The sequence below is a fragment of the Somniosus microcephalus genome, chromosome 7 (genome assembly GCF_052327205.1).
Source record: "Somniosus microcephalus isolate GS21.2 chromosome 7, FLI_Smic_1.0, whole genome shotgun sequence".
In the NCBI taxonomy this organism is placed as follows: domain Eukaryota; kingdom Metazoa; phylum Chordata; class Chondrichthyes; order Squaliformes; family Somniosidae; genus Somniosus; species Somniosus microcephalus.
In genome coordinates, this window is record NC_140993.1 from 164,626,822 (window position 1) to 164,649,510 (window position 22,689).

At 43.0% G+C, this 22,689-nt stretch overlaps 1 protein-coding gene across 4 annotated transcripts in view; it reads right to left on the reverse strand.

Annotated features, from left to right (window-relative positions):
- LOC147114989 (junctophilin-1-like) overlaps window positions 1-22,219 on the reverse strand; it is a 237,146-nt gene extending 214,927 nt beyond the window's left edge. For 3 of the 4 annotated variants that reach the window (XM_085993180.1, XM_085993181.1, XM_085993179.1), the window contains exons 1-2: window positions 21,700-22,219; window positions 1,185-1,944 (exon numbers count right to left, since the gene is read on the reverse strand). In XM_085993180.1, coding sequence (XP_085849306.1) covers window positions 1,185-1,944; window positions 21,700-22,078 — 1,139 coding nt within the window. In that variant the 5' untranslated portion in view covers window positions 22,079-22,219. The remainder of the gene's footprint in view (window positions 1-1,184; window positions 1,945-21,699) is intronic. The other variant, XM_085993182.1, reaches the window with a different exon arrangement.
- Between the last annotated feature and the right edge of the window lie 470 nt (window positions 22,220-22,689).

Consider the following 22,689-nt stretch of genomic DNA (forward strand, 5'->3'; position numbering starts at 1 on the left):
TTTTGGGGAGTTCCAGATTTTCACTACCCTTTGTGTGAAGAAGTGCTTTCTGACATCACCCCTGAAGGCCTAGTTCTAATTTTAAGGTTATGCCCCTTGTTCTGGACTCCCCTACCATAGGGTAAATAGAGCAAAAGTATTTCCTATCAAATCCTTTAACCATCTTAAACAACTCAATTAGATCATCTCTTAATCTTCAATGCTCATATCAAAATACTGAATTTATATCTTACCAAAATAATGCTTTTCCCCATTTTTCGTATTGGCTGTTTCAATGAGTAAAATCACAGATTCAACAGGCAATGCAAGAAGCAGAGCTATTACATCGGTGATCATTTCAAGGAAGAAACATAAATTTGACAACACGTTTCAGGGAGTTATTACTTGTCGCAATTTGAAAGTAGCCAAACACAATTCCTCTTTAAAATTGTTCAATATTAACACTTTCAAAACTATAGTTGAACTCCTCAACTGATACGGTATACTTTTTGCTATTCTCAATTCGTACAAATAAATATTATGACCAATATTCTATACAATTCTCCAATTTTACTTTACAATATGTTTGTCATTTTCCAGATACATAAATTGGGAATTTCAGTTTCACAAGTACTTTTGTTACGACAAGTGACTGGCCACAAAACATTGTTCAACAAGAGAAGCATTGTTCTATGGGCAGGAAGTGAAGGTATCCATCACTGCTCTCATAGGTCTACAGGACAAAATAGCTTGAACAGCCAATGTATAAAAGTTTACAGCAATCACTGAAAGCAGTGCATATTTTGAATACTGCAAAGGAAGATCAGTTCTTGATGGATTCATTTCAGTAAAAGACTAATACAGGTTTAGAAACTGGTATAATAGAATCTCAGAAATGCATCATATGAGACCTCAGGCTGGGGGAATAGAATTATTGAGTCCTCGCTTTAGGAGACAGGAGAAAATGCAAAAAAAAAAGAAATGCAGCATCTTTTCTAAATCTGTATTGCTTCTTCATTAAGTTGTTATATTGAGAGACTGTCGGAATAATCGTAGGTTTGAACAAGATCACGTACTACCCTTATCTTAAAAATTTGCAAATGTTAAAAGTCATATATATTTCATATTGTGTTCAAATTAAATCATGTTTAAAGTAACTTTAGAAGTTAGTCAAAGCGTAGCTAACCTACACAATATTTACTCACCTCGAAGCTGCTATATCCACTTTGGTTCTGGCAATCGCTGCTGCTCGATGTGCTCCTTCTGTCGCTCTCCCCACTTTTTCTTTAATTTTGCTGGTTCTGATGGGTATAAGGTGCTTTTTCTTTCCTCGGACTAAAATGTTATTTTTATATTTTCCTTCTTCCTTTGTGCCATCTGGAAAGGTCGTAGATCCATAACCATTCCTCTGATTGTTCAACCATTCTCCCTCATACTTCATACCATTTGAGCGCTCACTTATACCAAACCCACTGCGTTTATCATTTTTCCATTCCCCCATATACGATTCAGTTGTGGTAGCATCGACATGGTCTTCCACTGGTAAATATTCAGAATCACCTTCTCCAAAACTGATTGTTGAATTGGCGTCACTATTTGCTGAACTTATTCTACTCATTGATGCTTCACTCTGAGCAGAGCTGCGTTTGCTAGCCAAAGATGACTTGGACTCGGACCTTTTGAGCTTTAGATTTCCCAGGAGTGATCCTCTTCGAAAAAAGCCCTTTTTCTTGCCAGTCATTAATTCTGTATCACTGTGAAATGTGAGGACAAATCCACCTCTTGTGCCAGCTGGACTATCTGCAGATATATCATGTAGAATTGTGCCATTGCTCTGTTCACTTCGAAGCGATGCTAGGGAAGTTCGGAGTGGTGAGCGGATGACTGTGGCCATCCCAAATGGTACACTCTGACGTACACCATATCCATGACGCATTCCTCCGGCCCACTGTCCCTGGTACGTTCCTTCAGAACATGGATTAAAAAGGAATTACAATGTGTACTTACTTAAACTCAAGCTTTAAATACCCAATACACAAATGCAACGGACACTTAGGCCCGTTTTTTTGGTAATTCAGTTGTTATAGCCCCTTCAAAAAAGTATTCGAAACAAATGTTTGCAGTCTTTCAGTTTTTTTAAAATAAATCAAGCTAAAATTTGGAACTAGGAATTATATACCAACTTTTAATGTTTAGTATGTGCATAAACATTATCTCAATTACATGGATAATTCACTTTTCCATCCTGAATATCCCTTGTTTGCTTGTAAAGCCAATTGTTTACAAAGCAATCAACTGATTCTCTGTGAATATTGAATCTCAAAATAGAATCAAATATTTTCAGTATTCACCAAATCTAAGAATTATAATACTGTATTTTATGTTACCATGGTTCTCACAGTTAAAAACCATATGAATTTGTGACAAAAGATGTTAAATAGATGTCCCAATCTTGCTTTTGTTGTAATTGCACTGCCAGGAATGCTCAGTGAATACAGATACTAACACTTTACTGGATAGTCTTGCATTACAATTCAAAATAGGGGGAGGAAATAAGTGGGACACATAAATAAGGAATGGTAAAAAAAATGGAGAACATTGTAATATGGGCTGGTAATTTCTGGGTGATGTTCCAGCTCAGCACTTACAAGATTACTTGCCATTATTTGCCAAGTATATATATAACAACCTATGTTATCAATCGCTGCCACCTTGAAATTCATCTCTTGATCACATTCTTAGCAGTGTGCCACAAAGAGGTGTCTGTCTCATAGGCAGAAATCAGACTGTTGCTATGACTGGACAAAGGATGCCACAAGATATAATGCAATTGTCTAGTGGTGTGAGGAACTAAAGAGCCAGCAGCAATACTCTGTTGGAGTTCTGTAATCCAGGCAACCTCAACTGTGCAGACCTTGTGCAGCTAAGCTATCATTTTAGCATCATCTGTGTAATAAGCTGTTCTGGTGGCTCAGGCAGATCTTTGTCTTACAAAATTTTAGCACATACCAAAGGTGAAAATTCAAAATTTAAATGGCTAAAACTGTGCCTTTGACTTTCAGATACTATGCAAAGGTTTGTGGCATTTTGAAGATTTGAGAATCATTGTAAAAGTCTACTTGAAGTCAAGAGTATATATAGACTAATTCTCAAAGGGTCTTTCTGCAAAGTTATTATTAAACTCAAAGATAAAATTAACCAACACATTAGAGTTGAATGGGACCGGAAAAGTCCAGAAACTATGCATTTATACAATATAACTTCAGAAAGCAAAATTAGACTTTTTCTCTTCTGAAATGTAGAACATGGTATTTAACTAAGTATACAAGGCATTCCAATATCTTTTGATTATATCTTAGTGAAAATATTTGGTGAATTTTGAGAACATTAAAAAAAGACTTGCATTTTTACAGCGCCTTTCACGACCACTGGACAGTCCCAAAGCACTTGAGTACTTTTTTGAAGTGTAGTCACTGTTGTAATGTGGGAAACACGGCAGTCAATTTGCGCACTGCAAGCTCCCACAAACAGCAATGTGATAATGACCAGATAATCTGTTTTAGAGATGTTGATTGAGGGATAAATATTGGCTAGGTTGGTTAACTCCCCTGCTCTTCTTCGAAATAGTGCCATAGTATCTTTTACGTCCACCTGAGGGGACAGACAGGATTAACGTTACATCTGAAAGAGAGCACCTCTGACAGTGTAGCACTCCCTCAGCAATGCACTGGAGTGTCAGCCTAGATTTTTGTGCTCAAGTCTCTGGAGTGGGACTTGAACCCACAACCTTCTGACTCAAAGAGCTGAGGGTGCTACCAACTGAGCCACAGCTGACACTAGTTAGTCATACCAATATAACACATAAAAAGAGATGCATGATCCCCTTTTACCAGTTCTTGAGAATCACATGGCCATCAACTTCAGCCCCAGCTATGCAGCAAGAAAGTTAATTAGATCACAAACATTCAATGTAACACACTACATTAGTGAGAACAGAATGGAATGGAAATAATGCTCGTTAAAACTTATTGTTGGATGTTTGGTGGCTAAATATTGTCTGAAACAGCTGCCGCTTAACTGTGAAATAATTCATTTTTTTATTTCTCAGTGTATTGAGTTTTGCTGTGGAAAGATATACACCAAAACAAAATTTTGGAAGCATATCAAAGTTGTTATCATTGTACCTTTGTTTAAAAAAAGTATCATACTATTAAAACTGGCATCAAGGAGAACCGATAGGTGTGGCAATAACTGTACCAGTAGTTCAGTCTCTTTGGACACTCCTATTCTTGTATTCACCAGACTGTAAAATGATCCTTAACTTAGTTACTGATCTTTGTGTGACTGTCCTTTAATTTTGAACAAAGATGATCCAATGATTTACTAGAGATATCTGGGCCAGTTGTAGTTAATCATTTTATTGATGGAATTGGTTAGTTTTGTTACTTAATAAAAAGACATATCCTTCAAACAAATTGATTTTCCAGCTATCAATTGTTGCTTCATAGCAAAAGTATTTCATAATTTGTCAGCTTAATCTAATTTTGTTGCAGAAATTAAAAAATTATGAGAAACATTAATTTTGTTTGCAATCACTTTACATTGCAGAATGTTCTGCAGCTCCATTGAGCTCTCCAATTCTAATTTACAACACTCGGATGTATACAATACATTGTGCCGAAATTTGCGGTCGGAGGCGTACCTCCGGAGTACACCTTTGACCCCAAAAAATATACTAAAGTACCTGGTGGCTCTAGAGCTGTGCGTACGCCTTCATCGGCCCCGCAAAATCCAGGCCATTGAAAGCGGATAACTTCTTTCAGTAATGAAAGGGATTCATTTATTTGTAGCTCTACCTCACCACCATCTCTCGCAACCTCACCACTGCCTCTGATTTGTCACGCTGCTTGTCTGACATCCAGTACTGGATAAGCAGAAATTTCCTCCAACTAAATATTGGGAAGACCGAAGCCATTGTCTTCGGTCACCGACATAAACTCTGTTTCCTAGCCACCAACTCTAGCCCTCTCCCTAGCCACTGTGAGACAGCAACCTCGGCGTCCTATCTGCTCCATCACCAAGACAGCCTACTTCCACCTTCATACAATCACCCGTCTCCACCTCTGCCTCAGCTCATCCGCTGCTGAAACCCTCACTATGCCTTTGTTACCGCTAGACTCAATTATTCCAATGCTCTCCTGGCCAGCCTGCCACCTTGCACCCTCCGTAAACTGGAGCTCATCCAAAACTCTGCTGCTCGTATCCTAACATGCACCAAGTGCCATTCACCCATCACCCCTGTGCTTAATGATCTACACTGGCTTCTGGTCCAGCAACACCTTGATTTTAAAATTCTCATCCTCGTTTTCAAATTCCTCCATGGCCTCGCCCCTCCCTATCTGTGTAACCTCCTCCAAACCTACAATCCTCCGAGATCTCTGCGCTCCTCCAATTCTCGCCTGTTGCGCGTTCCAGATTTTCATCGCTCCACCATTGGCAGATGTGCTTTCAGCTGCCAAGGCCCTTAGCTCTGGAATTCCTGCCATAAACGTCTCCACCTCTCTACATCTCTCTCCTCCTTTAAGATGCTCCTTAAAACCTACCTCTTTGACCAAGCTTTTGGTCACCTGTCCTAATATCTCCTTATATATGTGGCTCGGTGTCAAATTTTGTTTGATAACACTCCTGTGAAGCACCTTTGGATGTTTTACCAAGTTGTTGTTGGTTACTTTTGATATACATGTTTGAATCACATTTCTAAATATACATGCAGAAATTTCACTATAGCTATCTATTTTTTGTAACATAGTAACAGTTACAGGCAGAAGACTGTCAGCCCATCTATCCACAGCACTCGCATGGTGCATTTCTGATCACCTTGAATCCTGTAAGAACCTGTCCAGTTTCTTCTTGAAATTTTTACGTTTCTTTTTCCACCACCAGTGCCGGTAATCTGTACCGCATACCAACTACCCTTTTAGTAAAAAAAGTTCCTCCTGAATTTCCTATTTTCTTTCGTTGTTCTTAATTAATACATATAACCCCTTATACTTAAATTCTGCACATGGCTGAAAAGCTTCCTTGGATCCAATTTGTTCAAACTTGTCATTATTTTGTATTATTAGTTAGAAATAAAAATTAAAAGGAACTCGCTGCTCCACCAGTCCACAGGGTGAACCTACAATTCTTTGGCTCTGATAGTAGGCAAGTGACTCAAGATGATGAAGGGTCATCAACCTGAAACGTTTGGGGGGAACTTTGCAGGGGGGGGGGTCAGCGGGTGTGATCGGTAGCGGGTCAGGTGGGAAAGTGATTTTTATTACAGCGGGTCAGGACCCCGCCGTCAACCCACTGCACGCGCCTTTACCAAATGTTGGGTCTGCCAGTGCTGAGCAGACACGACACACAGCGGCAGGGGAGGCAATTAAAATCATTAGTGGCTTATTTACAGCCACTTAATGCTTTTTTCCCCAGCTTTTTGAATTTGACAGGTCGCCGGCCGGTTTCCCGCTGTGTCTAGACCTCATCTGTGAAGCTGAGGTGGGAGGTCACTCACCATTGTTTCAGCTGATGAGTTGACAGCTTCAAATGTCAAGTCAAAGCTCCCAGCTGAATGAGAAATGTTCCCTTAACCTCTAGCTTCTCTAAACTGCATTTCCACTACAGATTCAGAATGCTGCAAGTCATTACACAAGTCTCCATCCAATCTGACCTCATTACCTCTCCCACCATTGACAGATCGCTTCTGTCATCTCTACTTCACCTGCCATCTATTCCATCAGCATGGGTGCACTTTATACTCTCTCACCTTGGTCCTCAGAATACCACCACAATCAGCCCCAATACCAGCATCACCAACCTTCTCTGCAAACAACTGATGCTGCACAGGACATCAGCACCCGACCACATTGCTGCCTGGGATGGCCTTATCATAGCCAGATTTACTTCACTTGATGCTGTACACCCTGGCTGCCACATGATGCACCAGGTTGGCACCACCCCACACCAACACCATAAAGCATCCCTACAATGCCCAAGCCATTCCTTTCACACACATCACCATTGCAGGGGGTAATGTTATGTCTCAACATTCACTGCAACTGACTAAGCCACTTCCAAAGGTGCACACAAATCTGTCCAAGAACACAAAGTGTTGAAAATAAAGGTTTCATTGTTTGACACCACATTAACAGAAACTTTACATGAACATTGCATAAAACACCCAAGTGCCGACCCTTGTGTGTTGTTAGTTGGTATGATTGAATTAGGATGAGGGCGAGTGTGAGGGGTGGCTAGTGAGATGGGGAAGTGATAATGTAGATAGAGAAGGATGGGTGGAGGTGCAAGGTAAGTTGATGTGAGTAAGGATGTGCAGGAGTAGGGTAGGGGAGGCAGAGTAATGGTGATGTGATGAGAGGGACAGCAGGATGAGGTTGAGTGTGGCTTTGTACTAACGTTTCGTGATCTACGGAGATCATTGAAAGGTTTGTGGCACTGCACCCAGGTCCGCCTGACCACATCCCTGCTTGTGCCCTCCTCTGCAATGTGTAACCAGGCTGTGTTGATCTCCTAGGGAGGTCTTCTCTACCCATGGGAAGGGAAGAAGACATCTGTGTGTGCTGTGATTGCCTCCATAAGCATATGGAGGGAGTCATGGGAGAGCCTGGGTGCAGCCGTGCACCTCTCTGCAGTGCTTGGCAGTGTTTTGCAGCACCTCAATGCTGCAGAACACTGACAGCACAACTGTCAAATAAAAGTTGGCCACGGTCCCTTCAATAGGCCGGAAAACTCGCTGGGCAGGCTTAACAAGCCCAATCACGGTAAATTCATTCTGTACAGCAGGCTGGAGCCGGCAGTAGGGCCGGGACCCGCCACCAACACGCCGCCACGGACCTGCCGAAGTTGGTAAAATCCAGCCCGTTAACTCGGTTTCTCTCTCCACAGATGTTGCCTGACCTACAGAGTATTTCCAGCATTTTCCGTTTTTATTATAGGTGATGTGAGCGTTTGGCAAATTGCCTTAAGTCACTATCCCTCTGAGTGTGTGTGTGTGTGTGTGTGTGTGTGTGTGTGTGTGTGTGTGTGTGTGTGTGTGTGTGTGTGTGTGTGTGTGTGGCGGGAGGAATGATTGGCTTACACAGTTTTCTCACACTTGCAGACAAGTGGACATTTGAAACTTAGCATGTGGGAACATGATCAGAAATCCACATTCTAATATTCACTGCTCCCTGGGGGAGGCATTTTTAATTCAAAGTAGCATTTGTAATTCAAACTAGCATTAACAAAGGTTTTCAGTCATTTCAATGCTTCAAAAGACTTCAAACTCCTTGCCATTATTTTTTAATTCATTCACGGGATGTGGGCGTCACTGGCAAGGCCAGCATTTATTGCCCATCTCTAATTGCCCTTGAAAGGTGGTGGTGGGCCGCCTTCTTGAACCACTGCAGTCCGTGTGGTGAAGGTACTCCCACAGTGCTGTTAGGGAAGGAGTTCCAGGATTTTGACCCAGCGACGATGAAGGACTGGTGATGTGTGACTTGATGGGGAATTTGCAGGTGGTGGTGTTCCCATGCGCCTGCTGCCCTTGTCCTTGTCCTTCTAGGTGGTAGAGGTCATGGGTTTGGGAGGTGCTGCCGAAGAAGCCTTGGCGAGTTGCTGCAGTGCACCTTGTAGATGGTACACACTGCAGCCACAGTACGCGATGGTGGAGGTAGTGAATGTTTAAGGTGGTGGATGGGGTGCCAATCAAGCAGGCTGCTTTGTCCTGGATGGTGTCGAGTTTCTTGAGTGTTGTTGGAGCTGCACTCATCCAGGCAAGTGAAGAGTATTCCATCACACTCCTGACTTGTGCCTTGTAGATGGTGGAGAGGCTTTGGGGAGTCAGGAGGTGAGTCACATGCCACAGAATACCCAGCCTCTGACCTGTTCTTGTAGCCACAGTATTTATGTGGCTGGTCCAGTTAAGTTTCTGGTCAATGGTGACCCCGCAGGATGTTGATGGTGGGGGAATTCAGGGATAGTAATTCCGTTGAATGTCAAGGGGAGTTGGCCATTGTCTGGCACTTGTATGGCTCGAATATTATTTTCCACTCATCCAAGCCTGAATGTTGTCCAGATCTTGCTGCATGCAGGCATGGACTGCTTCATTACCTGAGGAGTTGCGAATGGAACTGAACACTGCAGTCATCAGCAAACATCCCCACTTCTGCTAATTTTTTTGGGTGTGCGGCCCAGTTAACAGGCTGCGTGGCACATTCAAATTTCCGCACATGCTCAGTTTTTCCATTTAAAAGCCGCTGAGTGGCCTGTGCAGGACCTCTAGAGCGCAGCGCGGCCGCACAGCTTAATGGGAACATTGCTTCCGACCTTATAATGGAGGGAAGGTCATTGCTGAAGCAGTTGAAGATGGTTGGGCCTAGGCCACTGCCCCGAGACTCCAGCAGTGATGTCCTGGGGTTGAGATGATTGGCCTCCAACAATCACAACCATTTTCCTTTGTGATAGGTATGACACCAGCCAGCGGAGAGATTTCCCCGATTGCCATTGGCTTCAATTTTACTGGGGCTCCTTGATGTCACAGTCTGTCAAATGCTGCCTTGATGTCAAGGGCAGTCTCACCTCTAGAATTTAGCACTTTTATCCATGTTTGGACAAAGGCTATAATGAGGTCTGGAACTGAGTGGTCCTGGCAGAACCCAAACTGAGCATTGGTGAGCAGGTTATTGGTGAGTAAATGCTGCTTGATAGCACTGTCGACAATCATCAGCAAAGTGATGGAAGGTGTCGAGAGTAGGCTGATGGGGTGGTAATTGGTCAGATTGGATTTGTCCTGCTTTTTGTGGACAGGACATACCTGGGCAATTTTCCACATTGTCGGGTAAATGCCAGTGTTGTAGCTGTACTGGAACAGCTTGGCTAGAAGCGCGGCTAGTTCTGGAGCACAAGCCACTACAGCCAGGATATTGTTGGGGCCCACACCCTTTTCTGTAACAACAACCTGCCTTTAAAGTAATAAACTGTCCCAAGGCACTTCACAGGAGGGTTATCAAAAAAAATGTGCTCAGCTGTTTCTTGAGATCATGTTATAGCAGTCTACAAGTATGCTCTATAACAGTGCAGAGTTGGCTGTGTTTACTGTTGACCTTTGTTGACTTTGTTTGATGAACATTTTTATCATAGTACAATTGTGATTTTCTAAACACAGCTTGTACCATACTTGCTGTTACTTCAACATGCAGTAGTGCACCTTGATGAAATTACTAGAAGCATACGAGCAATAGACTAGAAGTTTGCTGGAATATAGTACTGAAACTCTCTGCAGTTAGTTTTAAATTGTACTTCCTGATGATACACATGACTATTCTCCAAAGTAGGTCCCAGTCAATATTATTTAATTAATTGTGTGCAGGAATCAAAGTTGCTTGTAAATCAGAAATTCCACAAGAATTTTTCCTTTTAAAACTTAAAAGAACTTTTTTGTCCAATTCTGCACAAAGTTCGACTTGTTACTATTCATTTTATTCAGTTAGATCATTTCACTTACATGATATACACAATACCTTGATCTTTAATGATCACATTAAAATTAAGGATGGAAGCACAGTTGTATATTGGATTATTTGGCTCAGCTCCTCATTGTGACAGGGCTCTTGGTGTGTAGAGTCAAAGACAATCAATGAGGAACTCCCATCAGGTTACTCTTGCATACATTGAATGGTCGGAGGAAAGAAAACAAGACAACTTAAGTTTTCACGCGAATTCAAATGAAATCAAAATGAAGTTTAGCCGTGGCTCATTGGTCGCACTCTCGCCGCTGAGTCAGAAGGTTGTGGGTTCAAGTCCCACTCCAGAGACTTGAGCACATAATCTGAGCTGATGCTTCTGTGCAGTACTGAGGAAGTGCTGGGGTGCTGTCTTTTGTACGAGATGCTAAACCGAGGCCCTGTTTGCCCTCTCGGGTGGACATAAAAGATCTCGGTAATTTTTGAAGAAGTTCTCCCCGGTGTCCTGGCCACTATTTATCCCCCAACCAACATCACTAAAACAAATTATCTGGTCATTATCTCATTGTTGTTTGTGGGACCTTGTGCACAAATTGCATGCTTCCCTACATTACAACAGCGACTACACCTCAAAAGCACTTAATTGGCCGAGAAGTGTTTTGGGACATCCTGAGGCCATGAAAGATGCTGTATAAATGCAAGTTATTTCTTTGGTATCCATATGATTTTAGGATATTGTGCTGACTCACTATGAAATTATGCTTAGAAAGTTAAGCAAGGTTTCAAAATGGACAACAAATACTCAATGTCATGAGACGATGTCAACAAGTCATTAGATTGATTCCTGGGATGAGAGAGCTGACCTATGATGAGAGATTGTGTAGAATGGGCCTATACTCTCTGTAGTTTAGAAGAATGAGAGGTGATCTCATTGAAGCATACAAGATTCTGAAGGGGATTGACAGGGTAGATGCGTAGAGGTTGTCTCCCCTGGCTGGAGTGTCTAGTACTAGGGTGCATAGTCTCAGGATAAGGGGTAGGCCATTTAAGACTGAGGTGAGGAGGAATTTCTTCACTCAGAGGGTTGTGAATCTTTGGAATTCTCTACCCCAAAGGGCTGTGGATGCTGAGTCGTTACGTATATTCAAGGCTGAGATAGATAGATTTTTGGACTCTAGGGAAATCAAGGGATATGGAGATCGGGCGGGAAAGTGGAGTTGAGGTCGATGATCAGCCATGATCTTATTGAATGGTGGAGCAGGCTCGAGGGGCCAAATGGCCTACTCCTGCTCCTAATTCTTATGTTATCAGCTCCATATGTCCCATTTAAGTATAAATAGCATTTCTCTTTACTCTCTAGGGCTGCTTTAGTGACCTCAGCTAAAAAGTCACTGGGACTGGTTATGAGGACCAAATCCCTTGCTGGGAAAGCGATACTCTGGCCTTGCCAGATGTTGTGCTGTGGCATGCTTTCCCATTAATGCATGCATATGGGTACAAGTTTCGTAGGAGACTCAATCTCCTTATGAAAACTGCCATTTAAGTGTGAACACAACACAAGTTAAATACGTTGGAAGAAGGCCTAAATCATAACATTTGTCGTTAAGACATTCCGTTGTCTCCTATAAGACAAACATTATAATCAGTTTTATTTTAATGGCTTGACGCTTCCACCAAAATATACCTACAGCACAAGAGATATGCAGCTGTAATAAGTGCTCCTACAATGGCAAATGAAAACATCAAAGAGTCGTTCTAGCTTATCCTTAGAAGTTACCAGCTTAGTGGCAAATGCTGACAAACTGATAAATTTTGAAGATGTGAATGCTTGTATTGAAAAAGATCAAGAAGCATGGTGAGATGTCAGTGAAAACTGGCAGACAGAGTGAACAGTAATGGATGGTTGCTTTAGGAAAAGAGGGGTTAAAATGGATAGCGCTGGCCTACTGACATGAACTGAGCACAGGGAACGATCCTTACACTGGATCAGATAGGCCCATGGCACACTCAATATTGGGCCTCAGGCCTTGCTAAAATTAGACCGATGTTGTAGAAACCTGCTGCGTGTCCCCAGGCAGCATGCCAATGAACCGGAGTCAAATTTTAGGTCACTGCGTCGCCGACAGTGGCCCTCGGGTAGGTCCTGGGAGGAGAGCCAGGGTGGGGGTGGAGTAAGGCCATCGGTAGGGGGCCGAATGGAGGCCGGCAATAGTTGTCTTTTTTAAACTTACCTTTTAGGCAGTGGTCTCCAGCAGTCCCTTTAAGGACCACTGGATCGGCCGCATGTAGACTTGATTATCCTGAACTCAGCTGGCCTGATGCCGGCAGAGTTCAGGGCAACCCAATTTTGGAAAGCGGTCCTGAATTAAGATGCTAGGCCCAGTATTTGCATTTGCTAATGCCTGGAAGCCTATACTTCAGCATGTACCAACATGGCTGGCCGCACATTTCCACCGTGAAATGTGCGGCGCGTGCTGCCTGTTGTATTGCATGCTTAGGTTTCCGCTTTACACCTGTAAAATGGACGCAGCACCAACAAATTTCTAGGCCAATGTCTTTAGCTCTAGAATCCATTACAAGTGGCTTGATGAGAATGAAGTAAAAAAAAAAATTCAAGATACTCCTAATCAGCAAAAAACAGCATAGCTCAGCTAGCAAAACAACAATATAGTCACGACAAAGAATGCGTACTACATGCTTTTATGAAATTAAACCCAGTACAAGCTTAGAAGAATGCAAAAGGGTTGACAGGATGTCAAAGCAAGAAAATCCAATTTTATGCAAGCACAATTAAAAGAATTTATATGACTCACTAAAAGCAGTCTACACTTCATCATCTGAGGAATCGCTGTATTAAAGAGCTAAGATAATAACCAACTTATCACAGAGAAAGACACCATAGACTTAGAGGATCTAAAACCTGAGGAGGAACCTGACCATCTACCAAAATGGAGTGAGACACTTCAAGCCATTAAGCAGTTAAAGATTGAAAAAAACTCCTAGTTGTTGAAACCCCAGATACACAAATGTGCAGGTTACACTTTACCAACCACTCACACAAATTGGTACAAATCATCTAGAAGAAAGAAATCACATCACAGCATCTGCAGGAAGCTCTAGTAACATCAGAGAAGTAACCTTCACTGCTCCCTTATTGCTCACACCCTTATTTATACCTGTGTTGCTCTAACATTTGGAAAAATTTAGAGATTCCCATGTGTGCATCCAGTGTACCCACTGACCAACAAATCTACCACCCAGTCATGTTAATGGATGGGTAAAAATTACAGCTTTATTGTGCCTTATGATGTAAAATGTCCATTAGATTGCAAGGAACTGTAGACTTCAATTGGGGGGCGATGTTAACCTAACCTGTCTGTCGGGAAACGGCGGGATCGGGTGCAATGCTGGTTTTACAGCCCACCCGATTTTACTTGCGATTAAAGTCAATGGGGAGTGATATTGGGTGGGGAGGTAAAGTCAGTGTTCCACCCGATCCCATGGGTTTCCCAGCCAGCTAGTTATGTTAAAATTAACCCCCACCCTCACCCCTCCACCCCAAGTGTTAGATTGGAGTCAACAAAGCAAAAACATGATTCCATTGCGGCAGCAATGCTTTGGGTGGATCTCAGCAGAGCTGAAACAATCGGAGCGGTTTTGGATCCAGCAAGTGCTTTACGTGTATCATGGTATAAAAGAGACATAAAGTTACTCAATGTAGTTATCATGGATCTAAGATCCATTCTGTTTCAAATTATATAAATTCTACATTACACTTTTACATATAAAGGCCGGAATTTTAATCTGGAGGCAGGTCAGGAGCGGAGGGGGCTAGGAGTCGGTCGGGAAACCCGGGAGAACGGGTTTCCCACAGGCCCTGCATTTGCATTTCAAAGGTCTGTTTCCCACCCGCAGCCAACCAAAGAGAGGCTGGCTGGCTGAGGGTGGTAGGCCTGTGGCACTAGGCCACAGAAAGGACAGAGGGAAGGATCAGGTGGGGGCCGGAGGAGGATCGGGGAGGGAAGCAACGATCAGGGCCAGAGGAGGAAAGGGGAGGGAAGCAATGATCAGGGCCGGAGGAGGTTCAGGCGGGGGGCGGGACAGGGAGGCAGAGAGAGAAGCAACGAACAGGGCTGGAGAATCGGAGGGAGGGAGAGCAAGAAAGAGAAAAGCATCAATCGAGGCCGGAGGAGGTTCAGGAGGTTGGCGGGGGGCCGAGGGGAACTGGGCCAGCCCGAGGATCACCGGTGGGGGATGTATCTGCGCTTGTGGATCATCAGTGGCAGGAGGAGTACGGGAAGGCAATGAAGGCATCATTGGTTGGTGGGGGGGGGGGGGGGGGGTCTCCGATCGCGGGGGGGTGGGCGAGGCAGGGACGCTGAATCCAGGCGATAAGTGTAAAGGCACTTACCTCCTAGATCTAGCAGCCCACTTCTCACTTTAGCTGGCGGCTTCCCCGAGGCTTGCAAAACCCGACCAGCCAGAGTTAAATTTGAAATGTTGGTTAAATCTGAGGCACGCCAGTCTCATTATAATATTTAAATGGGTGACCCACCTCCTGGGAGCTGGTTGGCTGCCCGCCCCGTTGCGCTTCCGTTAAAACCGGAAGTGGGTGGGTTGGAGGCGGGTTCAGGTCGGGGTTCAGTTTTTTTTTACATTTTATCCTCCCACCCGACCCCAATGCACCCGTTTTGTGGGGTTAAAATTCCCCCAAAGTTTCTGGATTGTATCGCGCCTCATGTCAGATAAATGGACAGACAGCAAACATATTCTGGTGCATTTTGAATTAGCTGGCGTTAAAAATGGAAACACCCTATCCTCACGAGACTACCAGCTGATGACAGAGGTCAATCTATCTGAAGGAAAGCAGGCCAGCTGGTTTGATCCTTGTAAACTACCACCCCATCTCCAAACTCCTTTTCCTCTCCAAATTCCTTGAACGTGTTGTCGCCACCAAAATCCATGATCATCTTTCACACATCTCTACATTTCTGCCTCTGCCACAGCCCAAATCAAAGTCACAAATGACTGTGACTAATGTATTTTCCTTGACCTATCTGTAGCCTCTGACATGGTCTACTACACCATCCAATGCCTTGTAGCTAGAGCATCTCCAGCAATGGCTTCTCCTCCTGCCCATTACTGTACCTCTAGAGTCCCCAAGGATCTATCCTTGGTCCCCTCTTCTTCCTGAACTACATGCTGCCCCTTGGCGGCATCAACCAAATAGATGCTCCCATGTGTAAGCCGACGACATGCAGCTCTACCCCTCCACCACCCCTCTCATCCTCTTTACTGTCACTGTACTGCCAAATCACTTTTCCAGCATCCAGTCTTGGATGAGCCATAGTTTCCTACAGTTAAACTTTGGGAAGACCGAAGCCATTGTCTTTGGCCCTGCCACAAACTCCATATCCCTCCCCGATCACAGTCTCAGGTAGAACCAAACTGTTCACAACCTTGCTGTCCTATTTGACCCCAAGCTGAGCACCCAGCCCCACATCCTCTCTATCTCAAAGACCTACTTCAACCATCTGAATATTACCTGCCTCCACTCCTACCTCAGCACATCCGCTGCTGAAACGCTCATCTACATCTTTGTCGCCCCTAGACTCCATTGACAGCCATGCCTTCAGCCTCCTAGGTCCCACACTTTGGAATTCCCTCCCTAAATCCCCTCTGTCTCCCCATCTCCCTCTCCTTTTTTAAGACCCTCCTTAAAACCCACATTTTTGACCAAGCTTTTCATCAGCCCTCCTCATATCTCCTTCTTTGGCTTGGTGTCTATTTTTGTTTGATTACGCCTTTGTGAAGTGCCTTAGGACGTTTTGCTACGTTAAAAGGCACTATATATGTGCGAGTTGTTGTTGGTAACTAATCAGATAAGGGGAAGCTGTATTTGTATGAAGGGACAGGTAATGCCCTTTGCCAGAAATAGCATTTCCTCAACAACAGAAGATGTGGGGGTGAAATTTTCCTACTTGCCCGCCGTAATTTTGGCGGAAGGTCTGCGGACACCCTAGAAAACATTGTAAATGGACGATACCGTCTGGTTCTTATTTTGATTCACAGTTCTGTGTCCAGAGGCAGCTCAGCCTGCTGATGATTTCTTTACTTCATGTGACACAACTGTTGAGCTCCACTTAACAGTGGTGAGCCAGAACTCTTAAGTGGCTGGAAGCCCATCTATGGCAATATAGCTTCGCTTAAAGGACTCTGGAGAAAAAAGGATTAAGTATCGCTAAAGTGATTTGTTATGTTAAACTTAGAAAACAGTTTAATGCGCCAGTACAAGTTAAGAAATGTATTGCTATCTAATCTGCCAATGTATTCTTGGTTCTGTAAAATTTTATTTCTCTCAATAACTTTAAATTTGTAGTTTTAGCTTGAGTTACATGGTGTATCAATGTGGTGCTTTTCTGTTGACTTGGAGATATCAGGAGTATAAATTGGGTTGACGAATTATTTTCAAAGCATGACGCATTTGTATAAGGCCTCATTGTAACACGCTAATTAGAATTTTGCATATGAGGCCCAACATGGCCTGTGGAAGCTGGTTTTTGCAGAGTATTTAGTAGCCTGAATTATAACAGCAACAGTTGATAGTCTTTGTATTAACATTTTAAAATCTTAATTACCATAAATAATATTTTCAATAGGTTTGCCTGAGAATGAATCAATTGTTGTGCTGTTTTATCAATGGTAATAGGGACCTTTTGTTAATTCACATCCACATAAACAAGAACAAATAAATATTTCAAGTATGTAATTTAAGAATTTATTTTTGCCGACAACCATTTCTAATCATTTCCCTTGGTGTCTGCTAATACAATCAGAATCCATTTTTCAAACTGAAATTTTCCCCAAACAAAACATTGCTTGCTAAAGCTAGAAAACAAAACACAAGCAGTTAAAAAAATGCCTAGAACGTATACTCTCAACCAAAGAATCCCGTTTCCATGGAAACATTGACGAGAGATTTTCCAGCAGTGGGTATCATTGCTTGGAAAAAATATTGAAACTAACTAAAACAAAAATGTTCATTTGTTTGAAGGACTGAATTACAAAACAATATATGGTGAGAATTTTATGGTGGACCATGGCAATACTGGCTTGAGCCTTCTCAATTTCCTCTCAAAACACCAAAATTAATTGGCTAACACCATGCTGATCTAGAGTGTGGGAGGAAATATCGAGACCACTGAGTTAAAAAGCTGTGTTACACCATAAAATTATAATACATTTCTGTTGACTGCAAGCTTCAAAATCTAAACTTCAACTAATGAATTATTTAAAAATTGTACTTTACTATGACATAAATAGTCATTGATTCCAATTTTTTGAGAATATATACATTACATTAGCAAGAAAATAAAATGCAGCAATTGGGAACAACATTCCCAAATACTTCAAATCAATTCAAATTCTGGACAATGTAAAACTCTGATAAGATTAGGATGTACTCCTAACAAAAAATGGAGTAGGCTTGTTTTTTGACGGTCTGAAATCTGCATAGAATCACAGAAAGCAATATTGCAGTCACAAACTTTCATCTACTTCAAGAACACAGCATGTACATTATAAACCAGAATTGGTTCTTCCTCAGCATGACCAGAACACTGAAGCTGTACTCCATACCAAGTCTGCCAACTCGGGCTGTGAATTTCTTCAGTTTAACAATACAAGTATAGCATTTAAATAACAGTATCCTACATTTTATAGAAGAGAGCACTCTGCAATATTTCTACATAGATACCCAATCATGTATGTTAGGTACACATTGATTTATTCACTAATAATTGTGTTGCAGTTATGTCCCCATTAAAAGCAATTTTTAAATAAACTATTATATTTTATGATGAACATACATTAAAGTTAATTATGACAGATAGGATTTTAATCAGTAGATCTGAAAGATTATAATGCAAGACCATGAATATGGACTGAATTTTAATTCATGGATCTCTAATGGGTTAATGTAATAACTCACTTACAGGCGGACATTGTTGCCTGGTTGGTGGCATTTTGGATACAAACCAAGATCACTTCTGGAAGACTTTGAAAAGTATAGAGGACTTTATACATTGGGGGTTCTCACTAAGGGCTTAAAAGTTACCAATACTGTTCATATCATGTACAGTAAGTGATTCCCAGCCTTTTAATTTCAATACCATAACCCTTACTTAATTTTGCTTTGATGTGATGCAGATTATGTCTTATGTTTGTGAGTGTGTTTAAATGTCACACTCAGTACTCTGTTCCCAGGTTGGGTATTTTGGTCAATGATGACATGGGTTGATAAGTTAGAAAACTATTTTTAGTTGATGATCTGATTACTCTCAACTACCGCGATAAACTCCAGCCATTTCCATTAGCAGACGGGTGACAAAACTGTTCATTTGGGCATAGACATTAAACTAAGTTCATGATTTTTTTGAAAATCAATGTTCAGTTCACTTTTTTTTTAATGTTTCAGTGCCTGAAGGAACATCGTGATTTACAGTGCTCCTTTTGGAAGATATAAAATGAGATGAATTCAGTGTTTATAAGACTTTACTTTGGCAGCTATACTGTATATTAACATTAACATTCCTTATTAGGAAAAAAAATCAATGTCTGGACCTACCATAATCTTTTATTTCTCTTAGCACCACAAATTTATATAAATTATGGTTAAAAGACTATCATCCTAATTTTAGTTTTTCCTCCAGTTTTCTCTCCTCTCTTACATACTGTAGTATTGTTCCATGGACATCAGCCTGCCAGTACAAGATGCAAGTTGCTATTCTCTCTATACAAGCTTAGACAGCGAGTGCCAGCAGGCTGCCCGACCAAGCTGACCATACTAATCCTGACTATACCCAACACTGACACATACGCACTTTCCATCACAAATTTCAGGACCGTGATTAGGAATGGGAACCTTCTCTTTTGCTCCCTAACTCAGGAACGCTGAGGTATATTGTAGCACCCATACTATCAACCTAGCTGTGATTAGCTAACTGACAACAGACCAGAAATCCTATTATGTACGGTTCAGTACATCACCAGGCAGTGCATTTAATTGCTGAGCCATCTGGGGCGTCCCGGCTCTAACTATAGATGGGTTGAAAGTTTACTTGTTGTTACAGTCAGGTCTGTTGCCTTGGAGATGGAAATTAAATTGTGGCCCGAACCATGTTTTTTTTAAGCAACAAAACATTTTCACTTGCATATATTCTACTCATATTGTGTATCTTTAGTATAACTAGCATATGTTATACTTTAGTCACAGGAAGAATGTTCACTGTTAACCACATCTACTACTTTCTTACAGTGCATATGTCTAAAAATTGCCTTTGTGAAAATGAAGTATGAGGATGTAACGTTTCAAGTAATTACCTAGGAAACTATTTAAAACAATTGCAATCCTATGACCAATCTTGTCATGATGTCTACTGATTATGCTTTTGAAAGCAAGCGTGTACAATTTTGGCTTCTTTTCCTACAATATCCCATTGTAATACTACATGGGAATTCAATACTGCAAGCACTTTCTCTTCTGGAAACATTCCAGCAAAATTGTGTTTGTAATAATTATTATACAAATATGAAATGTCCAATAAGAACTATAACTTTGTCTGCAGGTAAAGCTAATATTGTGGCATCCTAGTCTTGTTAAACCCATATGCCATTTTCAGAAGTTGCAGCGACAACTTGTTATATCAGATGACCTGTGAAAGTGCCAGTTGTGGAACTGCAGGAGCAGGGACAAGGAGCAGCAGTGTGTGTGCAAGAAAGCAAAACTGGAGGGGATTACTCAGGGAAGGTGGGGCAAGACTACAGAGGGACAATATAAATGAAATACAATATCACTGAATAAAAAGGGGAAAAAAATGCCCACACTCAACTTAGACTATATTTTAGTAACTTTGCAATGGAGCTAGAGAAGGAATTAATTTCATTAAATGCTTACTTTTCCTTTAAAAATGTGCACAAAAGTTTTTCTGATGTTTAGAACAGCATCAGTATTCCTTGTAAGCAATCAAAGTAAATACAAACAGAAAGTTATGAACATAATTAATATGATCCATTTTGAAGTTGTTAATGTTAATAATGTTCTTTATCTGTTACAATGACCTTTATGCAATCGTGCCGATTATAAAGTGTACAGAACTTGCCCTCTCGCCCCGTATATTGTCAGTATATACTTCTATTGGAGGCGATTAACCACTAACACACACCCAGTCTGTTATCCATCTATTCAGCTGTTGCTATAGAAGTTAAACATCTGCTACAGCATTCGACTACCCTTTCTCGGTTGCTTCAAAATTTACTGATATTTTCTAAAAAGTATGACCAGAACTCTGTGGAACGACGTGATATTTTAGCTATCTTGGACTCGGTGAACAACTCAGACAGCACTTTGAACATTTGACAGACCACCGATTTCACGGAGTTGTATCTGCACACACAGCTGAATTTAAGAAACGATGTTAAAGCAGATGCTCCCACGCTATGCTCCTTTGCTGCGGAATAAATACATTTATGGCTGCATTAAAACGTCGAATTTAATCTAGCTTCAACTCTTATCTGTTCGCTTGTGAATTAAAATAATAAAGCATAAAATAGTCCCCTCCCCAACCACAAAGTACTTTACAGACATCTGGAACAGATAATAAACATGAGCAGATAAAACTGTTCTTAAACAGGTTGCACTGCCCAACCATTTCACCTCAGGTCGCCAAGAAAATAGCGCGTGGCTACTTCCTTGCACCAATTACAACAACTCTGAAATCTCCCACCAAGCTGAGGAATATTTTGCTTGAATTTTCTCCACTTCAATCCTGCTCTATAAATCTGACGGCCTTGACATGTGTGCGGGTTTTTTTTGTTGTTGCCCAGAAGACGATGGTGTGGAAGTTTGCTGTTTAGTGAAAGTTTCTCGGGTTGTGGCCGGAGCCGGAGTGCGAGAGAAACACGGCCCCGCTCCGGGACTTGGCCGGGCTGGGAGAACTTGGTCAGGAGCTAGAATATTCCGAAATGTCATGCTCCAGTCCAATGTTAGAACAGTCTTGAATGGAATCAAGGTGCTCATTGAAAACTATGATTTTAGAAATAATTTTTTTTTAATTACACCCCGCGCCCCCCCCCCCCGGTGCGTTTGTGCTGGGAGCCCAGGTAACGCTACCCTGGGCCAGTGCTGTGGGAGTCGGTACCCCCGGTCTCCGGTACTCACCGCCGTCTCCATAGGTCTCCACACCGTATCCGTCCTGCAGCCCGTTGTTCCATGTGCCCTCGTACCTGGCCGGGCTGCTGAGACTCTGGCGGAGCCCGTACCTGCCCTTGAAGCCGTGCGTCCACTCGCCCCGGTAACACCAGCGCCCCTTGGTTTCTACCCCCAGCCCGTGGCGCTTGCCCTGGGTCCAGTAGCCCTGGTAGGTGTTGCCGCTGGGCCAGGTGTAGACTCCCACCACCTCGAAGCCGTGCGCCCAGGAGCCGCTGTACTCGCCCTGGCCCTTCGGCCCCGTGCAGATGCCGTGACCGTGGGCTTTGCCGTCTTCCCAACCGCCGCAGTAACTCCCGCCATCGTCGAAGTCAAACCTTCCTCCAGTCATGCATGAAACGGTGCGGGCGGATCGCACACGGACTGAAATCGGGCTCAAGAGCAGCAGAGACCGGGCAGAAGGGAGGAAACCAGCGTGCGTGAAAAGAAAGTGCGAGCGGCGTCTAACTGGAGAGAGCGCCGGGGAGGCGGGCTCGCTGACTTTAACTGGAGAGATTGGCGGGGGAGGCGGGCTCGTCAGCGACTGGAGAGACGAGGAAAGGAGGCGGGCACAGGGACTGGAGACGGGCACAGGAGGATGGAGAGATTGGTGGGGAGGGAGACGGGCAGAGGGACGGGAGAGATTGGTGGGGAGGGAGACGGGCAGAGGGACGGGAGAGATTGGTGGGGAGGGAGGTGGGCAGAGGGACGGGAGAGATTGGTGGGGAGGTGGGCACAGGGGCTGGAGAGATTGGTGGGCACAGGGGCTGGAGAGATTGGTGGGGAGGTGGGCACAGGGACGGGCGAGATTGGTGGGGAGGTGGGCACAGGGGCTGGAGAGAATAGGGAGGGAGATGGGCACATGGGCTGGAGAGATTGGTGGGGAGGTGGGCAGAGGGACGGGAGAGATTGGTGGGGAGGTGGGCACAGGGGCTGGAGAGATTGGTGGGCACAGGGGCTGGA